The sequence below is a fragment of the Cibotium barometz genome, chromosome 30, assembly GCF_041138505.1.
Source record: "Cibotium barometz isolate CiBa-2024 chromosome 30, ASM4113850v1, whole genome shotgun sequence".
Classification (NCBI taxonomy): domain Eukaryota; kingdom Viridiplantae; phylum Streptophyta; class Polypodiopsida; order Cyatheales; family Cibotiaceae; genus Cibotium; species Cibotium barometz.
The window spans coordinates 5,768,482-5,791,577 of NC_141075.1; the positions used below are offsets into that span (position 1 = coordinate 5,768,482).

The 23,096-nt window shown below is 44.0% G+C and overlaps 2 protein-coding genes across 16 annotated transcripts in view; one reads left to right on the forward strand and one right to left on the reverse strand.

Annotated features, from left to right (window-relative positions):
• Positions 1 to 23,096, forward strand: part of LOC147621091 (transglycosylase) — a 165,639-nt gene that overhangs the window by 35,015 nt on the left and 107,528 nt on the right. For 14 of the 15 annotated variants that reach the window (XM_086823802.1, XM_086823796.1, XM_086823795.1 and 11 more), the window contains 2 exons: positions 17,416 to 17,546; positions 17,774 to 17,890. In XM_086823802.1, the coding sequence (XP_086679928.1) occupies positions 17,416 to 17,546; positions 17,774 to 17,890 (248 nt within the window). The remainder of the gene's footprint in view (positions 1 to 17,415; positions 17,547 to 17,773; positions 17,891 to 23,096) is intronic. The other variant, XM_086823807.1, reaches the window with a different exon arrangement.
• Positions 8,953 to 9,522, reverse strand: LOC147621092 (uncharacterized). The gene is made up of 2 exons (XM_086823727.1): positions 9,493 to 9,522; positions 8,953 to 9,396 (listed from the first exon to the last, which is right to left on the reverse strand). Exons 1-2 carry the CDS (start codon positions 9,517 to 9,519, stop codon positions 8,953 to 8,955), a joined length of 471 nt encoding a protein of 156 aa, XP_086679853.1. The 5' UTR covers positions 9,520 to 9,522.

Here is a 23,096-nt window from a genome sequence, read left to right on the forward strand (position 1 = left end):
ACTGATGTAGGAGGAAAACGCTGAGATGAGGAGGCTGAAAACTGCAATTGCTTTGCTCCTTGTGCTGAAGATGCTAAGCGCGTGAATGCTCCTTGGCTGAATATGAATGAATGAATGAATGATTATGCAAGGGCTCTATTTATATGGACCATATGAGCCAGTCGGCTGGCTACTGAGCTGGCCGACTGCTCATGTCCAATAAATAATACATAAACGTGTATAAAATGCTAAAAATGCTGGGAAAAATACCAGAAAAATCCTAGTAAATATCCTGATAAGTACTGGATGATATCTGGGGTTCCTGCAATGCCCTAGATGCTATGCATGAATGATGTGCAATATGCAAGATGCTTTTTGATGCAAACCCTAAGGTTTCTACTGACTATATATGCATGAATGCGTCTCTTTAAGTGGGTTTAGACTGACTGAATGACTTGCTATGGTTGAGAGTAGCTTGTGCCTGACTTATCCTGGACTGCGGATTACAATGGGGTCACGGCGTACGACAAATATCATTCTGAATGGTACTAATATTGTTACAATGTTGCACTGATGATGATGATGAGCCAGTTCGTCACCATGCACTATAGTCCAGAGTGCATGTGACATTCCCTGCAGCTTAGATTGGTGGCAGGTTTATGGCTTCCAAGTAGTCCGCCAACAACTGGGGGTACTCTTGAAAGAACTCGTCTAGCCATACGGCTTCGTGGGTGTCTTGATGGCGGATTTTCGTATAGAATTGACGTATCCGTCGACCGGAACCATGCTTCCAACGATGAAGAAGGATTTGCTCGGGCTCGATGACTTCTGCTTCGTCTACCACATCTGGCTGCTGTTCATCTGAAACATCAAACACTTCTGGTCCAACATATGGTTTTAGCCAAGAAACATGGAAAACATCATGCATTGTCCAACTGGTAGGCAACTTTAACTTCATGGAGACATCACTTAACTTCTTAACTATTGGAAAAGGGCCAAAACTACGGAATGAAAGCTTGGGACAATGTTTGCCTACTTGTTTCAATCTTTGTTTCATGATACGCAAATAAACCAATTCCCTTCCTTGAAGTGGACATCTCGTCCAGACTTATTCGCCTGTCTGCTATATGCTTCCTGTGCTTTGGTCAAGCGGTTCTTGACTGACTCAATGATCTCGGAAAATGCTTCTGTGGTTTTATTAGCCTCTAGAGATGGAGACACCAATCTCGTCAAAAGAGAAGAGAAATAGCGACGAAAGCCTGCTTCATATGGAGTACATCCGACACTGGATGAATGAGTGTCGTTCGGGTTCTAGGTCGGACCCTTGTAGTTTCCCAACCCATACAGGGATTCCGCCAGGCATTGGCATTGTCATCGCGTAGGGATACAAAGAGTTAATGTCGTAGTAGAAAAGGCCATTACCATGTGGTATATACACGTCGGTATGACCGCCATAATAACCCCGGCGAATGAACGCCGCTTGGTTGGGCTTGGGACAATATATTGGACATGCATTGGGGTAATAGTGGGTGCGGTAGATTTTCATCGACATCGATGACACGGTCAGACAATTAGTTATGTCTATATGAAACCGGTCCCAATATTTCTCTTGTGCTTTCCTAAGCTGTCCCTCAGAATCAAGATATCTTGCTCAAGATACTTGATCAATTTCTCCTTATTCTCCGAAAGGTTTAATTCATTCAGTTCCTCGTGAGGGATTGATTCCTTACCGCCCAACTCCGGGCACATAGCTTCGGCTAGGGATTTCAAACTGCCGGGCAATTATTTGAGGGAATCCCGGATGTCAAGTACCGGGATTTTTAGTCTCTTCTTATCATATATAACCACTTGATAAACATTATGCTCCCTAATGACAGGTTTAACTATCCATTTACTTTCATCCTCAATTAGTAATCTCAAGAGCAAGATCCCATCAAATCGGGAGAGATTGTGGAAGTATCTAAGATAGCTTGGACCAATGGAAGATAATGTTCCCATTTAGACTGCTGGTCATGACAATATGACTTGAGAACATCAAAGGCCAACTGGTTATATTTTTTTTTTTGGCCATCTCTCTGTAGATAGAATGCACTAGACAACTGCAACTTAGTTCTGAAGTTTTCAAATAATGTCCTCCAGAAATGTGAGGTAAACTTGGAATCTCTATCTGATGTTATGGCACACCACAAATTGAGTACCAATGCTTGAGAAACAGATGGGCTACGTCCTCGGCTGTGGCCGTATGCTTGCATGGGATGAGCGTGTAGAATTTACTGAAGCGATCCACGATGGTGAAACACTGAGTGTTACGGGTTCCGGTGGATGTTGGTAGAGGTCCTACAAAGTCCATAGATATGTTGATGAAAGGTCCATCAGGGATAGGCAAAGGTTGAAGTAAACCAACCTTCTTTGTATGTGGAACCTTTACTTTTTGACAAATCTTACAGGCTTGAACATGTTAATAGATATCACGCCTCATCTTTGGCCAATAAAAGGACCGTTCTAATTTCTCAAGGGTACTGTTAATATGGCCTCCAACCAGGGTTAGTTCTGTACGTCGTACGGATCAGATCGTACGTACGATTCGTACCGTACGATCAGGTACGATTTTGCTATTTTGTAACTTCTTGTCTACAATTTTTAAGTTTAGGAAGTTTTTTTTTAAAAAAACTACCTCAAAAATTTTTTAAGATACCAATTAGTACCATATTTTATCGTACCGTACTGTACCGTACCTTTCGTACTAACTAAGCCTGCCTCCAACTAAGGAGTCATGGACATCATGGAGAAGAGCGGAACGCTTTTCTTGAATGACACAGAAGCGGTTCTTGAAGAACAACCAACCGTTCTGTACTGAATAATGGCTTGGCTCAGAATTGAGGGCCAAACTGTACTGAGTACCAAACTCAGGGGAATCGACATATTAGTCTTTCATGCTATCTAAGTCTTTTCCCGTGATTTCGAGAATGGTAAGACTCTTGGACTGCGTGGATGTTGGCCTTTCGGCTAAGAGCATCAGCTACTGGGTATTGCTTACCAGGGATGTATTCAATCATTCCTCCAAACTATTGGAAGAGTTGACTCCACCTAGCCTTCGATCACTCCACTGGGCACTTGGCATAGTTTGAAGCCACGTAAGTGCTTGGTGGTCTGTTTTTATTGTGAAAACCTATCCATAAAGAAAAGGCTTCCAATGTTTGAGTGCTGTGATCACACCCAAAAGCTCTTTGTGATATACTGAATAATTCTTTTCGGCGACATCCAACTTTCTATTGTAGTATGCCACGGGTCTATTGTCCTGTTGGAGAACTGCACCTATGGCTACATTGCTTGTATCGGTAATGACCTCGAAAGGTTCATCCCAAGATGAGCAGTAAATTGATGAATGAACTGATTCACTGCTAATATTGTTACAATGTTGCACTGATGATGATGAGCCAGTTTGTCACCATGCACTACAGTGCAGAGTGCATGTGACACATCAACCAGAGAGAGAGAAGATATATTAACGTCTACGGAAGGCCAGATTGGCCTATGACACAAATCTGTATACAACAAGTCCATGTCCTGAGTATCCTAGAAAGAAAAACTGAAATGAAAAGCTAATCCTAGTCGTGTGCAGCTCACTATGCAGTCACTGTCTAGCATGCTATAGATGTACAATCATGATAGGTGGTATACTACCCAGTGGAGATGGTGGGGGCGTAGTCAGTGTTGCCAGGCGTTTCTGAAACAGCAAGTATGAAACAGGTTTCATACGTTTTGAAACGTTTCATAAAAGGTAAGAAATGGGTACAAAAAGGTTTCATACAAAATAGAAAAAACATGTATATTTTTGTAGCTTGAAATATACAAAAAAAAAAGTCCCTATGACATAACTTATAAGAGACCACATTAAATTCATTTCAATAAAAACAAAATACATGTAAGATATGATGATATCACAAATCACGTAAACAGAAATCACTAAACAGAAAGCAAAACGATCACCACGTGGGTGATGAGTCATGACCCAAAATCTAAGATCAAAATAAATAACATGTCCAAACTAAATAACATGTCCAAATAAAATGATGCTGGTGGTTGCTATCTGCATTCTCATGCTCATCCTCATATGCATCCTCTGCCTTTGTAGCCGCACTCTCAGGGTCATTGCCGGTAGTTGAGTCCTCAAATGCCTTATCCTCTAGAGGTGCGGGTGAACCACTAGTATTAGGCTCTCGAGAAGATCATGTAGTGCGAGCCGGAGCCATGATCTCCTCATAGAGCATAGAATAGATGTCTCTCTCCTCTTGAGGAATGTCGGCAATCTCCTTGCACTTCATGATATCAATCTTATCTGGATTCACTTGGGATGACCGTTTTGCTCTAGCAATTAGAGATTGCAATGGCAAAAGACAAGCCTCTCCAATTGTGCTGTGGCGAGTCTGTTTCTCTTTTTCGTGTGAAAAAGAGTCCATGTACTCCAGTTCCTCTCACAAGGCCCTGAACTGTAATCTTGGGAGAGAACTCTGAATGCAATCCATCTCTACATTGTACAAAAAAGAATGTAAAGTTAGAGTCAAAGAGAGTAGCATTTGAATGTAGATTTTGAAAGAATAGGAGACAAAGATACAATAACCTTACCAAGTTGGGTGTACCAATACCGTATTTCTCCCACCAAGACACTGGCTCCAACTGTGTCTCCCGGAGCAATGCAATAGCTTGCCCAAACATATGGCTACCGTTGCGGTAAATGAGAAGCTCATCCTCGAGCTTCCTCATAAGCTGTATATCACCTCCCAGTCCCACCAACTTGGTAAGGTACTCGGTCCATCCTGACTCTAGTTCCTCATTGAGGTATTGCTCCTCATTCCTCCAAAGGGGATGCAAAATGTGAGCAACAGCATAGATTGGCCCATGAAACCAATCCCAACGCCATAGGAGCCATGAAATGACCTGTACATGGAAAGCTGGTGCCTAATCTTGCGCCTAACCGATGCATCAGGCACAAGACGGTCCAAGATGATCCTCCATCCAACGCTCACCTCCCGGTCGCTCTCCTGCTTGTTGCCTTGGAATTCTGGGTCCACCACATAAGCGCTGCATGCAATGGAGAGTAGTAGAAATTCCACCTTCCTAGACACAAGGCATGGATCTCCTTATATTTGTCTTCGTCAGGCACGAAGTCTTTCAACTTCTCTATCATGCGATCCATGGCCTCGTAGACCTTGTCTATGCATGGTTGCATAGCGTCTACAATCCTCAATAGGTGGACTATGGGCCTTACCATAGCATTCGTGGTCTTCACACGCTTCCACCAAGAGGAGTCATCCGCCCGTAACCTACACTCTTGGCGAGTGTTTGTACGGGACTCTTGCATGTCAACAAACCCGTCGCTAGGAAAAAGCCCCCTCAAAGCACTGCTACAATCCTTCAACCGGCCCAACATGAGGAAGTTGTAGGTAAACCGGGTGTCGGAATATTTGAGGAGAGAGAGAGAGGACCTCTTGTTGAACTCATGCCGGTTCTCATGCCGAAGTCTTTGGTGGTTGAGGACAAAGGAGACCATGGTGTTGGCCTCCTCAATGAGCGGGCTGATCCATGGCAATGTCCCTATGTCCTTGAGGACGTTGTTTAGGCAATGAGCCATACAAAAGGACATCGTGACAATTCCATATATACCTTGGAGGATAGCTCTTGCTGCCCTATTGGAAGGCTCCCCATCCGCAACAAAGCCCACTACATGCTCGGGGTCATTGATCTCCATGGTGGTAGCCTACTCCGCCGCAGCACATCTGTGCTCTTCCCGGTGGCGGATGCATCATGAGTGATATTGTATCTTTGTTGTTGAGGACAAAGGAGACCATGTTGTTGGCATCATGAGATGAGATGAAGTACCTCTCTCTGTGGGAATATGCAACCACGCCATGAATACTCCTCTTGCGGGTGTCGCTCCATCCATCCACAATGAGGGTGACTCCGCTCCTCTCCCATTGCCGCTTTGTGTTGTCGGCCGCTTGCTCTACAATGCGCTTCTCTTTCTCGAGCAATGTAGTGCGCAAGCTCTTGGATGAGGAGAGCGTATAGGTTGAGCCATACTTTCCAATCTTCTTAACCATGACCTTGAAGTATTCCGACCTATTCAAGAAAGCAATTTACTAATGAGAAGGGGACTAGGATGATGAAAACATGAATGATGAATTGGCAATGATCGATTGCACTTACCTAGCTGCTTGAAAGGCAATGTGGTCGTGGAAGAAGAAGCGGGCCACCACCATATCCACCTCCTCCTTCAACTTGGGGTTCCAATTCTCCCCAAGTATAGATTGTCGCCGTGGGCCACGTAAGGGTTGAGAGGCCGTGGAGATGGAGGGTGCCGGCGTCATGGATGGAGCAACATTCCGACTCAATGGTGAAGGTGATGGCGTGCATGATCCCGATCCACCACATGACTTCATCGTAGAGGCTTGAGTTCCCCTCCCCATCGTCGCGAGATCCACGACCACTTGTGGTGTCCTTCTTGCCGCTTCGACCGCCTCGTAGACGGCAAGCTTGTTAAGAAGGTTCCGTCCCTTTTCGGGCGTGACATTCGTGCAAAACCGCACCTCATACCCACTCTCATGCAAGAGGTGGGCTCGCACTTTGCCGGTGCCACCCATTCGCCGGTACGGGCAAAGCTTGCATGCCCATGGCCGAGAACCACCTCCATGAGCGGATGGGGTGTAGTTAACCTCCTCCCACCATTTCCATCCTATCGTCCTTCTACGGGAATCCCTGGCACGTGAGGAGGATGCCATGGTTGAAGATGGTTTGAGCCTTGAGAGAGGGAGAGAGAGAGAGATAGAGGCTTGAGGGATAGAGATTAGAGACTAGAGTGCTTGTGTGAGAGCCTAGAGGCTTGGAAGTTGGAAGACTCAAGAGGCTTGAGGGAGAGAGAGAGAGAGAGAGAGAGAGAGAGTCTAGAGAGTAGAGCCTTGTGTGAGAGGCTTGGAACTTGGAAGTTGGAAGAAGCTTGAGGGAGAGAGACTAGAGAGAGTAGATACACTCATAGAGTGTGGCTTGCCGCTTGAAGCTTGAGCAGTGAGGCTTGAGCAATGAGCGAAGTGTCAAAGACTCAAGAGACTTGAAACTTGAAAGTTGCTGGAAGGTGTGTGTGTGTGCTTGTAGCCTTGTTCTTATATAGATAGGCAAGAAAGAAAGAAAGAAAGCTGTATTAACGTCTACTAGAGGCCGAACTCGGCCTATGAGACAAATCAATGTACAACTGTCGATGTCCTCTGGATGTCCAGAAAAAAAGGACAAAACGAACATGAAATAAACTATGAAAGTACTGAGCGAGATGCCAAGCGAAAACCACCTGCAACATCACCATTGGTATCTTCCTCTGTGATAGTGTGAGTCCTCTTGGAGACACTTTGACGTGCTTCAGGCTCTCCCAGATTGGGGATATCCTCGAGGGGAATACCTAGCTGCATGGCCTTTTAAGCCTTTAGGCTATCATAGATTTCTTGTGGCACATGCTTGCATGGCCCAATGCCCAAACCCTTTGTTTGTGACAAATGTGCCTCCAGCTTGGTGACACTGCCATGGTGGACACTGCCATGGTGCTTATCTGCACAAAAGTTGCATTTCCACTTTCCGGAGCGCGAGCTACCATATCTAGACTCGAAGGTGACATTGTTCCAAAGAGAATCACCTGTTTGAGACATCCTACAAGGCGGGGATAAATGTAGATTGTTGGCCCTGCAAGTGCGACACATAACATAAAGTAATCTCATTTTATGCTTCATGAATTCTGTCATCTTGGCCAACAAAAGAGCAAGGAGGAGAGAAGGTAGGTAGATTTAGGCCTTAATAGAGCAAGGGGAGGAAGATATGCCATAAATTTTGATGGAAGAGAACAAAACAATGAAACATACTGCTTTGTGAGTTGTGCAGGGAAAACATACATAAAGCAAAACAAGACATTACCCCTTGAAAAGACCCCCACAAGGCCCAAGGACACTAAGGAGCAGGTGGGCTTACACGGGCGTTTATTCGATGTCGAGCTGGTACACAAAACGGTGAAAAAGTACAGGTGGCTGCCATTGGGAAACATGCACGGAAAAGGTGTGAAATGATGTGACAGGTCATGAGCTGTAGAGTATTGAAATATTCGGGATGTTTAAAAAACGCGTGTCATACAAGATGAAATGTTTCGAAACGTTTCGTACGTTTCAAACTCATACGAAACGTGTTTCTATGCAACCCTCTCTCCTCCATAGCTCTGTGGTATTGTGCCTGGATTTGGGCAGACTAGGCCTGATGGAGTAGTGGTGGTCTGCGTCCGGGTATTCGCGGTCTCCTGGCAGCTCTGATCTTCGAGGCTCTCTGTAGTGTGTGTCCTCGTCGGGAGGTAGATGATACAGGGGGAGGGGGATGTGGCTCGCTGATAGGCTTGAAGAAGCTGGTGATCTTTGGCTTTGCACCTGTAGAAGCCTTTCTCTATGTCGGTGTAGCTCAAAGAGGAAAAGGCCTAAGCATCTCTGATCATGATACTCCATCATTTGGTAAGTGGGCCAAAACCCTCTCTGAACAAGCAGTGGTGTCTCCCTCCATAGTTGTTAGGTACGAAAAGTTCGATTCGGTACGGTACGTTCAAATATGGTCTCAGAACGCACCGCTAAATTTTGAAAACAAAAATACGGTGGAGGTATGGTCCATTAAAAAATACTTAAAAATATAAATATAGATGCAAAACTTTGAGAAGTTAGAAGTTACAACTTACAACTTGCCCAAAACATAAAAATTTAGAATGTTGCAACTTGCAAGCTGCATAGAAAATGAAAGTAGACAAATGTACATGTGACATGTCAAAGAGTCATGAATATATATAAAGCCGCAAAAGTTGGCATGCCGCATGGGCAAGTACAAAAATGTGAGTACAAAAATGCAAAAAGCCCATAGAGGACTAGAGAGGTTGAACGCCTATGTCACCATCTATGTCAGGAGTCAGGACTTAGAGCTATCGCTAGGCTTTTCAATATCCTCACTAGAGGAGGACACCTCAGAGCTTCCACCAAAATCCCCATTGCTAAGAATGTTGCCCTCATCATCATATTCGGGCTCCCTAATATCACCATGAACTGCCGAAGAAGACTCCGCAATGGAAGCATCCTCAACTCTAATCGTTGCGGAGGTAGAGCTCCGACTCGTGGAGCCACGTCTGACATCCGTAGCAACTGGGCGATTACAGCCTCGGGAGCCAAAGGTAAGAATAGGCCAAACCTGTACTCCACCTCTAGCTCGGCGGCCACGGCGAGTGCGAGAGACTCGTCTATCAATCTCCTCTAGCTCTTTGTAGAGCTCTGCATATATGGCCTCCTCCTCTACATTACGCTCCTTGTGGACACTTTTAAGAGTGTCCACCGTCAACTTGAATTCGTCAACGTTTACCTACAAGTTTTACAATTGATTAGGGGCTAAATAATAAAACATTGAAAGTTATGTAAGTCTAACAATGAACATGTTACATAACTATTATTAATATACTTGTCTAGCTTGACTCATATCGTGCATTGTACGCACCGTGCGCAAGTTATTGCAGCAATAGACCAGCCGCTCTATTTGTCTCGTGCTCAATCGATTGCGTAACTTCGTGTGTATAAGTGAGTAGGAACTTCAGTTCCTCTCATATGCACCCAAAGAGCATCCACAATAAAAATAAACAATGTTCAGGATTCTAGTATCTACACATAATTTAGTAACTTAGTGCCAAGTGGTTAGTGGTTACTTGCGCTAGAATCCTCAAAGCCACTCTTTGTAGGTGAGGTTGTTGGTAAGCAAATGACTCCCACCAAAAGAGAGCCTTCACCATAGAATCCCTCCTCCAACATACCGCATTGGCGAATGCGGGGCCCCTCTGATCATTATAGTTGATGAGCTCCTGTAAGAATTGAAATTGCCCATTCTCATCATCGGGTAATGCTTTCGGTAAGAAAGTATCCCTAGTTGAAAGCAACTATTAATCAGTGAAAAGTGAGAGTGCTTTGTAGGCAGGATGCATCAAAGCAGCAAGGCCATGGATAGGCCTCTTCATCCACTTCCATTTCTTCTCCACGAGTGCCAAGTTAGCATCGCGTCGAGGAGTAGCCTCAAGGAGATCACTTTGAATTTTGAAATAAAGGGGAGAATATCTTATATGAGAAAAACGAAAGAACAAGTATTTAGATTCAACATTCTATTTTAGTTTATTACTTATTCTTGAATCTTATTTACCTTGTTACCATATACTCTGGAACAAGCTCATCGAGGATTGTGGTGCGGGTAATCTCGGTAATGGCCTCTCATAAAGTGAGTGAGGAGTCCCATAGTAGCTCCCTCCATGTCTGTCATGTGTAAAACCCTATACAAGGGAGTAACCGCAATGACTAGGGCGCGGACTTGGTGCCAGAACTCCTCTCTCAAGCATAGCTGTTGAATGGCTCTTGCCTCATCGACACGCGAAGGTATCTCACCTTGTATCCATTCCTGCCACTCCGGTGAAACCACTGTTACTTGGAGCTTAGGCATGACATCATAAAGGCGCTCTAGAAGAAGCCACATGTAGGCAAAGCGCGTCGAGGATGGCTTCTTCATCTCCAAGTCGCTGTGATGGCGGAAGATAGCAAGGGCCTTGAATTTTTGACTGAAAAAAGTGACAATTTGAGTGGCTTGTGTCACCACACTTTTCACCCACTCTAACTTGCGTATGTCCTCCATAAGCAAGTCAAGGAAGTAAGAGGCACAAGGAGTCCATACTATGGACTTAAACTCCTCCTCAAGCAAGTGGTCCATTTTGCGGCAATTGGACGCATTGTCTGTAACCACTTGAACCGCATTTTCGGGGCCAACCTGCAAGGATGATGGATGGATGAAAAAGGAAAATAAATAAGACTTGAAAGTTGAGTAAAAGGCAAAGGCTAAACTTTCAAGCTTCAAACTCAAAAATTAAAATTGTATCTCACCTCGATTATGGCTTGTAGATGAACTCGCCCGAGGTTTTCTTCCTCGCCTTTTCGGCATCCATGGCCCGCAAGAAGTACGTGCCAAGAGGGCAAGATACTAGAATGTTGAGGATGCCCCTCTTCTTTCTTTGGTCCATCCGTCAGAGAGGATGGAACACCCATACTTCACCCATTCCACTCGGACGGGCTCGAGGGTCTTGTTGATTCTCTCCTTTTCTTCATCAAGTACCTTCGTGTGCATGTCGTTGTAGGTGATACCATGCCAAGGGCCATGGCATGGTCCTACTTCGGTAATGGCCCTCACCATCCTTTGCCATTGAGGAGTTTTGAGGACACAAAATGCGAGATTGCACTCAATGACCGCGCGTGCAATCTCCACATTTGTGTCTTGTTGCTTTGCTTGGACCCAAGAGAGAGAGGCCACATTTGCTCCAATGGAGCCTCCAAGAGTGGCTTGCCTCTTGTGTGGAACCTCAAACTCACTTGGTCTCTATGATGAGGGGTTGGAGTTGGTGAAGAGGGAGAAGGATGCGGAGAATGATGAAGAGGATGTATCCCTTCCCTGCGGGATGACTTCGTCTTGAGCGGCGGCAATGGTGGGGGTACTCTTCCACTATCATTTGCTTTGCCAAGCAAGGAGTACTTCTTCACAATGCCATCGGAAATGTCTTGAGGGATCATCTTTCAAGGTGCAATTTGCCCCCCATCTTGGAGAGATGTGCAAGAAGCCTAGTGGCACTACTAGTTTAGGCCTTGCCGCAATACTTGCAAGTCCACTTCCATGTCCCCGACTTCCCTTTGTTCTTCTCATGGGTAATGGCATGCAAAGTAAAGGCTTCATGCTTTTCTCTCATGGTGAAAGAGGAGAGAAGGGTCCCGGGAGAAGGAAAGGGAGAGGGAGGGAGAAGCTTGAGGAAGAGGGAGAGGGAGGGAGAGGCTTGAGGAAGAGGGGGAGGCTTGAGGAAGACTCAAGACTCAAGAGGGAGAGGCTTGAGCCTTGAGGAAGAGGGAGAGAGCCTAGAGGGGACTCAAGGGAGAGGATAGACTTGAGCAATGAGCACTTGTGAGGGGATGGTTGAGCAATGAGAACTTGTGAGGATGGGGTTGGGGGAGAGCCTATTATATAGATAATAGGGAGAGGCTCAAGGCTCAAGAGTCAAGCCTCAAACAAAGGCAAGTTGGCAACGAAAGGGCCAACTTGCCAAGCCTCAAGCCTCAAGGCAAGCAAGCAAGAGCCCCAAAAAACGCCCAACAAACGGCTCTCCAAACGGTGAACAAAAAAACGGGCAGAAAAAAAACGGTCAGATCCGGATCACTCTAAACTGTAATGCATCGAACCGTACCGTACCGTATCGAATCGAATTGTGGCGGTGGTGTGCGAACCGGGTGTAACTATGTCTCCCTTTGATCTCATAATATACAGGACATCTGCATATGTAGTCTCTACCTCTCTGTGGCATAATGTGCATACTCTGTCCTCTCTAGGGGTCCGTGCTCCTCTCCTTGCCTCATTCTCTAGAGTGTGAGAGAAAACTCTAATCTGACCAATAGTCACCCTCATAGCGTGAGATGTGTACATGGATATATAGCCAAGGCGTTTGACAAATCCATCCTCTGTGAATCTAAAGAAATGATCTCTGTAGTACTGCATCTTGATTTGGGGTTTTTCTTCATTCTTTGTAAATCTACCCAAGCAGAGTAATTACTCTTAGTCACTTTGATAAAATTTAAAATTGAGTGTGCATATCTTGCATTAAGGTGATACTCTATCCTCCTATAGCATCAATTTTAAAAAAACCCTTGTTTGAAAATTCTTATTTTATAAAATCCTAATGTCAAAAAACCCTAATTTTTCCGGGGCATTCTCTGTAAGGAATTAGACACGAACATTGAATCCCATCCTTTGTTAAGAACTTCTTGTCATTTCTTTGCCTTTTATGGCTACCCATATGCTCATTGAGAAGTTTGATGGAGAGCACTTACGTGCTTGGTGAACGAAACTGAAATTCAACCTCATGAGAGGTGGCGTTTCGCCTTTTGTCGAAGGGAAAGATAAGACGCCTGAATAGGAAGATGCAGCTCAAAGAGCGTGGAAACTAAGGGGAGGCAACTCCTTTATAAAGAAGAACTTCAAAGGTATGAAATGTTCACTCTGTGGTAGGAACAATCATACAAAAAAGGATTGTCACTTAAAGAAGCCGTGTAAACATTGTGGGAAAGATAACCACAATGAGAAGAACTCCTTTTACAAAATGGAGAGGCCAATATCATGGAGGAGACAAGGCTTTCCACAAAGGAAACAAACTATTGTTATGATGATTGGGCTTTTTAAAGTCCATGTTTGGTGTTGTTTTCTGTTGTGAGTGTGTGACCTGATCTTGTGTTGTATCTACCCTTGGGACCCCATAACTCGCTTGTAAAAGTAGAGCCATATGATTAGGTAAATTGGCATGAGAAACCATGAGCCTACGTTTTATCCTTGACATAGTATGAGGCAATCCCTTGAGGGGGGCTTTGTTGGGAATCAACATCTTACCTGTGTGAACTCAGTCTTATGAGTGAGGTAGTATGTTTGTGTATGAACCACCTCTTAGAGAGGTTATAATAATATCTAGATATTTGTGTGTGTTAGGACATAAGTAGTGATGTTATTGAGGCAACCTTTGTAACCTATAAAGGTACATGTACTTCATTGAATCAAATACATAACAATCACATCCTTGAGTTGTGTAGTACAGCATAATGCATTGTCTCCTCTCTCTATCTCTCCTTGTTGGTGGTGCTCACACAACCATAGCCATGAAGCTCTTCAAGCCTCCATAGCTTAGGACATTCAACACCTCACTGAGGGTTATTTGTATTGGTTGTACTTTCTTTGGAGGTGTAAAAAAGGGCTGAACTTGCCTCCCGGAAGATCTTCTTGAAAGCTCTTGGTGTAAGCATAAAGCTGAAGACCATGGGTAACTTGTATTATTTAAATTTATGGTATTTTGGGTAACTCGTATTATTAAATTTATGGTGTTTTGGGTAACTCATATTATTCAAATTTATGGTATTTTGGTATTTGATTAAAGCAATTTGTATTTGGAAAATGTTAGATACAATTTGACCTGGATAATCTGGCTTTATCTTCAGTTTGGGAGATGAGAGGGGTGGGTTTTAGATTCCATGAAACTGAATTCTTCTTCCCAGTAGGGCTGAGTAGGAGAAGCAAGGGTAGCAAGAATGGTCACGGTGGGGGGTGAGTGCCACTTGCCTGGATCCCATTGTACTTCGACCAGGGGCTGGTTCTCCCAGAGCTAGAGATGCCAAGAACCGACATGCAAGACATGCTTGTCCAAGCGTACTACCCTGATCCAGTGGAGTGGGGAGCTGCAATCGTTTTAGATGGGGGCAAGTGGGCTGTAGACGTGGGCAAGTAGGCTGCAGATGGGTGCAAGTGATCTGTAGATGGCGTGAGTGGCCAACCTCGAAAGCCAGTGGAGGGAGGTCCGCTTTGAGGCTGAGGATTGTAGGGTGTGGGTGGGTGTGATAAGAGTGGATTTCTTCTCATACTAGGGGTGAGGGAAATTTGATCAGGGTTCACCACTCTGGAAGGATGGCCTAGCTGATGTCGAGGACGATCCCTTCCCTCTTCCTCAATCCAGCGTGGCGAGCTGTAGTGGGAGCAGGCAGCTGGGAGAAGTAGAGGGACTGTTCCGGTCTGTGTCTCTACCCAATATATTAATCTAGGGGAACATATAGAGTTTTGGTGAATATGAAGCTTAGTTAAAGGGCTGGTATTTTACTTAACTTAATTATTATAATTTTCTGTTTTTAGAGCCATGCAGTTTTCCAAATGGACTATTCTGGAAGCTTTGGGAAAGCACACACTCCAGCTTCAAACATTCATCAAGTCAAGCACTCGTGTGAAATCTTACATAGAGGACTATAAACAACAAGATAACAAAGGAGAAAGGAGTACTTGACCTGAAACCTCAACCTGTGGAAGTAAGCTTGAGCTGTCTAGTAGATATAGGACAACATGCTACAAACAATGTTCAGATTCACATTTAAATCTGAGCTAAGGGGGTGCCAATTGGTCTAGGGGAAGACCGTATTAGTGCAAGTGAGATGAGCAAGGTCTTGGAAAAGCAGACATATGATACACTTAAATTGGGGTACAAGCATGCATGCCTGCAGGTTAATATAACTTTGGTCATTAATGTAGTCATCAGCTTGTAATATATTCACACCTTTAGATACCAGGTTCTTTACACGAGAGCACTGGTTCACCTTCTCATAAGTCAAGCAATACAAGGGATTCCCTTTAGACTGTTTGTACAGTGGTAAAGTAGTAGTAGCACGGCACCGTAATTAGGTCAACCAACAGTGCAGTCAGCCCTTTAGATGTAGGGCAATACACGTGTGTTACTATACAGCAAGAAACAAGCTGTACAACAGATGTAAAGCATTAAACTGGATGATGAATGGTAAAGCTTTATCCGGATTGAATTCACCATGAAACTTTTCAAACTTCACCATCTTATTTCCAACTAAAACTTGTTGGCCGCATTATATCATAGGTTTGCAAAAGAAAGGGTTATTGAAGTACTTTGACATACAATTGCAGATGCTTCGCCATCTCTATCATGTGGGACCAGCCCTAAAGCAGATGATAGCATGCCTTGATTGGGAGTCATGGCCTACTCATAGGCAAGCACTTGGGCAGCTTTGCTATGCTACTATCACATAGGATGAGTTTTGGCCTGATGTAGAGCATCTTCTCAAGTAATGTTGGTCGATTCTTAGGGGTTTGAAGCATGTGGATGGAGATGTGCCTTACATTGGGAAGATTTATGGGACCATGGATTGGATGGTTGAGAACATCGATTTGATAGAGATTGATGTAGATAGAAGACAAGGGTTGGAGGATCTTACAATGAGTAGAAGGAACTAGTATGATTCTCCACTATATATAGCTACCTATGTGCTTGATCTAGAGTTTCAACACAAGGGGAGACACGAGCAGGTAGATGGTGAGGGGGTACGTGGTTGGAATGCCACTTTGCAAAGGTTGGTTGGTACTCTAGAGGAAAGACGCAAGGTGAAGGATTAGCTTGCAAACTATCACAACAAAGATGGAATGCCGCACATGACAGGTTTCAAGCTGAAATTTAAACCTTTGAACCTTAAACCTTTATTTAAAGTTTGAAGTCCAAAATGTGGTTTTTCAAATTTCATGTTGTAGGTTTCATCTTGGTGCTGTCACTTGGTGGAAAGGCTATGGCGCAGAAATGCTAGAGGTTTAGCCCTTGGCCTTTTGGATCTGGGGCAGGTATACTCGTCATCAGCTTTGGAGCATTTATGGAATACCTTTGGTCACATACACTCAAAGAAGAGAATCGCCTTGGGAGTAAGAAAGTGGATGACTTCATCTTTGTTAATGTGAACTTGCGTTTGCTAACAAAGATGAAGCATGAGTACACGCATCCTAATTACATTGGCTTTCATATATCAGACGCAGATACGAGTTCTATCATTGGTGAGTAGTTGAGGAGGCATAGGGCGATGGTCAAACACATGAAGATGACATGGAAGAAGCTCCACCAGAGGATGAGCTTTAGGAGGATGAGGCTATTTCTATAGCATAGAAGAGCCTTGAGGAGTCAGGACTCTAGACTCTAGAGAATAACTTCCTTTATATTTTGGCATTTGATTTTACACTCTTTTGTAATGACTTGGTCTTGAGGCTTGACTCATTGATGATTGAGTGATGGTTTTAGCTTATTTTGTGATTATGGCAAGTTCTAGATGGTTTGATTTCTCATGCAACTTTAAAGTTTTAAGCTGTGAAGTCTGAAATCATAAATGTAGAGTGTACACTATAGACTCTAGATTTTACTTCTTTAGTACTCGCCTTACATTATACATGTTGCCTCTCAACTTAGTGACATTTCCCATCCCCCCCCTCCTTGGATAACTTAGGATGATGTGGCGTTTGCGTTTCCACTCTTTTGTAATGACTTGGTCTTGAGGCTTGACTCATTGATGATTGAGTGATGGTTTTAGCTTATTTTGTGATTATGGCAAGTTCTAGATGGTTTGATTTCTCATGCAACTTTAAAGTTTTAAGCTGTGAAGTCTGAAATCATAAATGTAGAGTGTACACTATAGACTCTAGATTTTACTTCTTTAGTACTCGCCTTACATTATACATGTTGCCTCTCAACTTAGTGACATTTCCCATCCCCCCCCTCCTTGGATAACTTAGGATGATGTGGCGTTTGCGTTTCCCCCCTCCTCAAAATTTATGTTTCGGTTTCCGTTTCCGTTTTCCCATTTCTTGTAATTATGGTTTTTGCAAGTGCACGAAATCTTCATGCTTTTACATCAGAGATAAACCGCACAAACGAAGTTGGTCTTTTTAATGTATGGTTCGTTTGCACTTCAAACAGTGCTGTCATGATTCTCTTTATTTCCCTTGCAGTTAATGATCTGTGCGATAGCAGAGATTGAGAGTGATCGACAACCTCTTGCTTACCGTTTTGAGCCCAAACTGGAGGAAGCAAGCACTGGGTTAATGCAGATGTTGCAGTCTACAGCAGAATGGCTTGCCAGGTAATGCCTTTTTCTGATAGAAAGACCTGGGTATGGCACTTCAGAAACAAGTGTTAAAAGGGTACACATTACTTGATTGCAGTAGCTAACTTAATACAAAAAATGCTTTTGACTTTGTTGGTGGGTGAGGTAGCGGAAAATATATCTTAATAAACATGGTCTAGAGTACACCATTTTAATACTCTTCTACTGTTTGTGTGGTGCTGCACGCATGCTGTTGATTGTAGGGACATGGGCTACATGCATTACACAGTTGAGTGGTCAGCTTCAATGCTGTACAGACCGTTTGTTAGTGTGTATTTTGGTGCAGCTTTCTTGAAATGGGTTTCTATGTATGAAGGAAAGTAAGTATCTCAAAATCTGGATGCTTTGAATATGGTCACCTGATTTTTAATAAGACAACTCATGTCACTGCATGGAAAACTGCTGGCTGTTATCTTTGTTTGAAGTAATGTTTGCTTTTACCACTTGTCCTGTACTGCTCTATACTAAAACCCCTTCTTTGTAAAGGTTGGAGGGGAGAAATAAGATAATGTCGCTTACTCTATAGTGATGTTAGGACCAATCTCATTTTCATTACTCAAACTTACTGTACCAGTCTCTGTTCCCCCTACCTACAGCTGCCCTGAGTTTCTTTTTTCCTGCCTTCTGCCCTCCTGCAGCTAACCTTTTCCATGCTGCACCTTGCCAGAAATTCCAGTCTGTCCCCGCTCCCTTCAGCTATCTTTGACGTCGTTTTTTTGCTGGCTTGTGCTGCCCTTGGCTTGCTAGACTCTGCTTCTTTATTGCCTTTTGTGCTGCCATTCTTGTCTCTTGCTGTGGCCTGTCCCATGGTGCCTGTCCTGCGCTGCCGGAGCCTTGTATCACCCCCCTCTTAAGTGGTGCCTCAAAGTCCCCCCCTTCCCCACCCTGGGCCGGAAAAGAGACTTGTAGTATGAAAAAATATACAAAAGGGAGATTTCAAACTAAACAAGGGGGAATTCTGACCAATCAGGTGCCTTGTGCTGCCAACAATGTCCCATATGAGGTGGCAGTGAAAAAGGTGCCATAATCCCACTCTCATAAACTGGCCGCGTTTTCTCTCCGCAGCCCTCGAAAATCCTTGGATTCTGGCCCAAGTGGCCATGAGGGTGTGGATGATATCACTCCAAATCCTGCAAATGCATTGTGTCACAAAGTTGTGCTTCCACCTGTTCCTTCTTCTCCCTGCTGTCCCATTTTTTTTTGCCTAGCTATCTATCTTTTCCCACTGCCTATTCCATTACCTTCTTCCTTTGCTTAATCCATTTTCATCTCCTGTATCTTTAGGAAGGGTCAGAGCCTCCGGGAGAACATGACTTCTGGAAGACAATGGTGTCGTTAAACATCTTGCCAATGTTATCCTTGCTTCGATCACTATGATGTTCTAAATTAGGTTCAAGTTGGCATTCTTTCCTTGATGAGGCCAGCGGCTTTCGCCTCGGCTAAAGTTAGGTTCAAGTGGTTTGAAATCTCCCTTTTGTATATTTTTTCATACTAGAAGTCTCTTTTCCGGCTGGGGGGGGGGGTGGCAATCAAGTGCCTTGTGCTGCCAACAAGGTCCCATATGAGGTGGCAGTGAAAAAGATGCTATAATCCCACTCTCTCATAAATTGGTCGCGTTTTCTCTCGACAGCCCTCGAAGATCCTTGGATTGTGACCCAAGTGGCCATGAGGGTGTGGATGATATCACTCGGAATCCTGCAAAATGCATTGTGTCGCAAAGCTTTGCTTCCACCTGTTACTTCTTCTACCTGCTGTACCATTTTGTTGCCTAGCTGTCTATCTTTTTTCACTGCCTATTCCATTACCTTCTTCCTTTGCTTAATCTCCTGCATCTTTAGGAAGGAGTCAGAGCCTCCGGAAGAACATACCTTCTGGAAGACAATGATGTCGTTAGACATCTTGCCAATGTAATCCTTGCTTCGATCACTATGATGTTCTAAATTAGGTTCAAGTTTGGATTTTTTCCTTGATGAGGCCAGTGGCTTTCGCCTCGGCTAATTTTATGCCCCCATTTATTGGGAGTTGTGTAACATACTCGGAAGCAAGGCTCTAAAAAAGTTTTCATCCTTCTAGTACCCAAGGAGACTAGCTCCAAGTAGCTAAGAGGAGCTTCCCAAGCTTTGTGCACACCATCCCCCCCCCCCCCCCCCCCCCTTCCCCGTACTGATCCTGGGCCTCCCCCAAGGGTGACCACGTCCCCCCCTTCGCCTTTGTCTTCCCTTGTTTCGCGGACGTACATCCCCACCCCCCATCCCCCGGTGCCCCGGGGGCATTTCCTTGCTTCTCCTGTGCTAGCTTGTGCTCGTGTGCGTTGGTTGGCATCCTTTGCTTTTCCCTTTCAGGAGGACTCCATGGCAACCGCTTCATGTACCCCGTTTGATGCCGCTATCAACTGTCAACTTCTGTTGTGGAACTGGATGTCAAGTTGACGGGCATATAAAGCCTTCTTAGGCTTTGTGAACACGCGAAGATGCGTGTTTTCTTGGCTATGCTGCTGGCACAGGTTCGAGTCCTGGCACGCTGCGCCTGGTGCTTTTGGTTGTAAAGGTGTGTGGTTGGTTTTCTTTTGTGGTGGCCTTGGTGGTGTGGCTGCCCATTGCGATGGCAGTTCTACGGTGGTTTCTGTGTGCTGCTACGGTGGTGTAAGTAGTGGTTCCTGTGTAGAATTAGTAGTGGCTGCCCATTGGGATGGCAGTTCTACGGTGGTTTCCGTGTGCTGTTGCGGTGGTGTTAATAGTGGTTCCTGTGTAGAATTAACCAGACCCGGCCAAGAGTGTTATTGTGCAGGGGCGTTTTTTTTGGCAAATTTTTAATTATAAATTTCAACCTTTTTTATTATTAAAAAAACTAGATGTAGGTTATCCTACTTCTGAAAGCGAAGAAAAGCAAATGTAGGGGATCGGAAATTTTCTAGCAATTCTTTGGGCTCGTCAGGCCCCTCTCATCCACCCTATAAGCTTCTTCTTTAACCTTCCACTTCTAAAACTCTCTACATCAACAATCAAACCTCGACATATTTTGGTGCACAAGGGAGTGCAAACATTCTGTCAGGATACACACATAGTCGATTATGGGAAAGTAGACGACAGAGTCATCAAGTTAGTTTATTCGCTATGGATTTGCGAGTAAGTCCGTCATTACATGATTCAGATGTATGTTCAAGCAAAGATAAAGAGCTCACAGGACTTGAGAGACTGCTTGCAAGGGAACAAAGATGGGTTCATGGATAAGTAGAAGAAGTGGTCCAACTTCAGAAATCGCTTGATGAAGGGAAACAAAGACTTGTTTCATGGGAAAAGACACTTCAAGAATAAAGGCAAAGACTTATTGCATGGGAATGCAACATATGGCAAAATGAACAAGAGCTGTAAGATTGGCAAAAGTGACTCTAGGAGCAAGTCAAAGATAGAGAAGAAGATTTGCAAACGCAACAAAAGAGGCTTGAGGAACAAGCCAAGGGGTACGGAAGGCAACAAGGAGTGCTCGACAATCAAGCACAAGCATTGAAAGTGAAAGAAATTGGAACACCAGGCTATATGGCTTTGTAATCAGCAAGAGGAAAAGATGCCAGTACATGATATGAAGATTCATCGTGGACCATATCTACATCAAAATAGAAGACAAGACAGAGAAAGGCAAAGGCATAGTCATTATATTGGCATGCAAATGTGAGACAATCAAAGTCTCGAGCATTTGGACACAGATTATGGTGTCACGGATAAAGCAGGTCTTTACATGGATGAAAGTCGACATTGACAAGAAGAAAGCATTGACAAACAACGGAAAGGTTTGTCATCGTTGTTGTTAGAAATACATCAAAATACCATGTGACATTGGGGATATGGACATCCGGTCATTCAGTCTATAGCCAACTTCTCTAGGTGTTAACAACCTCTAAGTTAGAGTCAAAAGATAGGGTTTGATGCCTATAAAAGGGTATTGTACTTGGTGGTTCATTCATCTCATCTCATACATAATATATTTGCCTTGTATTTGCCCAATTTGCTCTCTTGTGTGCTCAAGATTTCTCTTCTTGCTCTCCTTCTCACTCTCCACAACCATGAATAGATTTCATCCTCCATAGCTTCATGGTTGATCATCCTATGATTGCCAACATGCTTCTTAGTGTTTATGCCTAATCTCTCCTAATCTCTGCTCATCATCTATTAGCTAATCATTTTTTCACCATTTTTTCTTACTTGCAAAAACGCACCTCTATGCCCTGCTAGTTTTTTGATTGGTTCTCCCTCCACACATAACACCTTGGCAAACCCTTTTAGGACCTCAAAGCCAATACTATTGCTACGCTACATCTCAAAGCACTTGCTCCAATTCGACCTAAATCCTATGAATCTGATGCCACCTCTATCAACGCAGCAAATTTGAGTCTTTTCACAAATTCGTCGTTGTCGCTTCAGATTGGTCCAAGTCCTCTTAGCTATAGCTACTATATGGTAAGATTAACAAGCTCATAAAATTTGAGCTCATTTGGTCCACTAGAGCAGTCGGGACAAGCATATCAAAAAACGCCTAAAACGCAGCTTATTCAGTGAAAATCAGCAAGTGTTTTCAATGTGGAATCACTTTGGCATATTCCTCAAGTTGCTTGAGAAATAGTTTTCTTCGAAAGAGTGGAGGTTTGTACCCACTCATATCCTTCTTCTTTTGAGGCTCGGTTCTCGGTTGGGATCCGTCTTTAAACATCTTATTTTGGGGTGGGTCCCAGTTGTCATTCTTTGGCTTGCCCTCCATCCAAGGCATGTACAAAGCCTCGGCTTGCAAAACTTTGTCTTGGGCTTTCTCCAGAGATTTTGGACCAGCCATATACACTGCTTGGCATAAACTTAGGTTGTAGTTCATTCACAAACTTACGCATTTCCATTAGCGGTGGATTAGGATTATAAGAAGTAAACTTCAATGAAATAGTTGAAAAGTTGTTAAGATAAGTTGTCACATTCTCACCGACTTTTTGTTTTACCTCATCCCACTCTTTTTGCACATCTGCTTCAAAGGTTGCGGATAGAAATCTTTTGTTGAATATAATATTGAAATCGGTCCATGTTTTTGGCTTAGTTCCTTCTTGTACCACCTTTAGCTACCAATTCAAGGCGACATTCTTTAAGTGCATGCATACCATACGAAGCCTGGACTTTTCGGGGAAGTTCTCTTCTCCTAAAGCGGCATCAAATTGCTTAACAAAAGATAGTCTCTCGCTTTTCATAGAAAGTATCGAACTTGACACTCTTCTCTCTCGGCTTTAAGTCCATTTTGCCGGTTGATATAGGCTCCTTAGCTTTCTTTCTCTTACTTGTCCTGAAGAGGTGACAACAAGCCAGGAAATCTCGAGCGGTAGGATAAGCCTAGAAAAGATGTAGAACCGTCTCACACGGATGCAAACAAGTAGGGCAAATCGAGGAGACAATATGCAGGGCAGCCAGAAGAACACCCACCGGAAGGGCCCCCATCAGACATCACCCCAGAAAGACCCGTTGCTTGAGGGGAAGCTTACTTTTCCATATATGATGA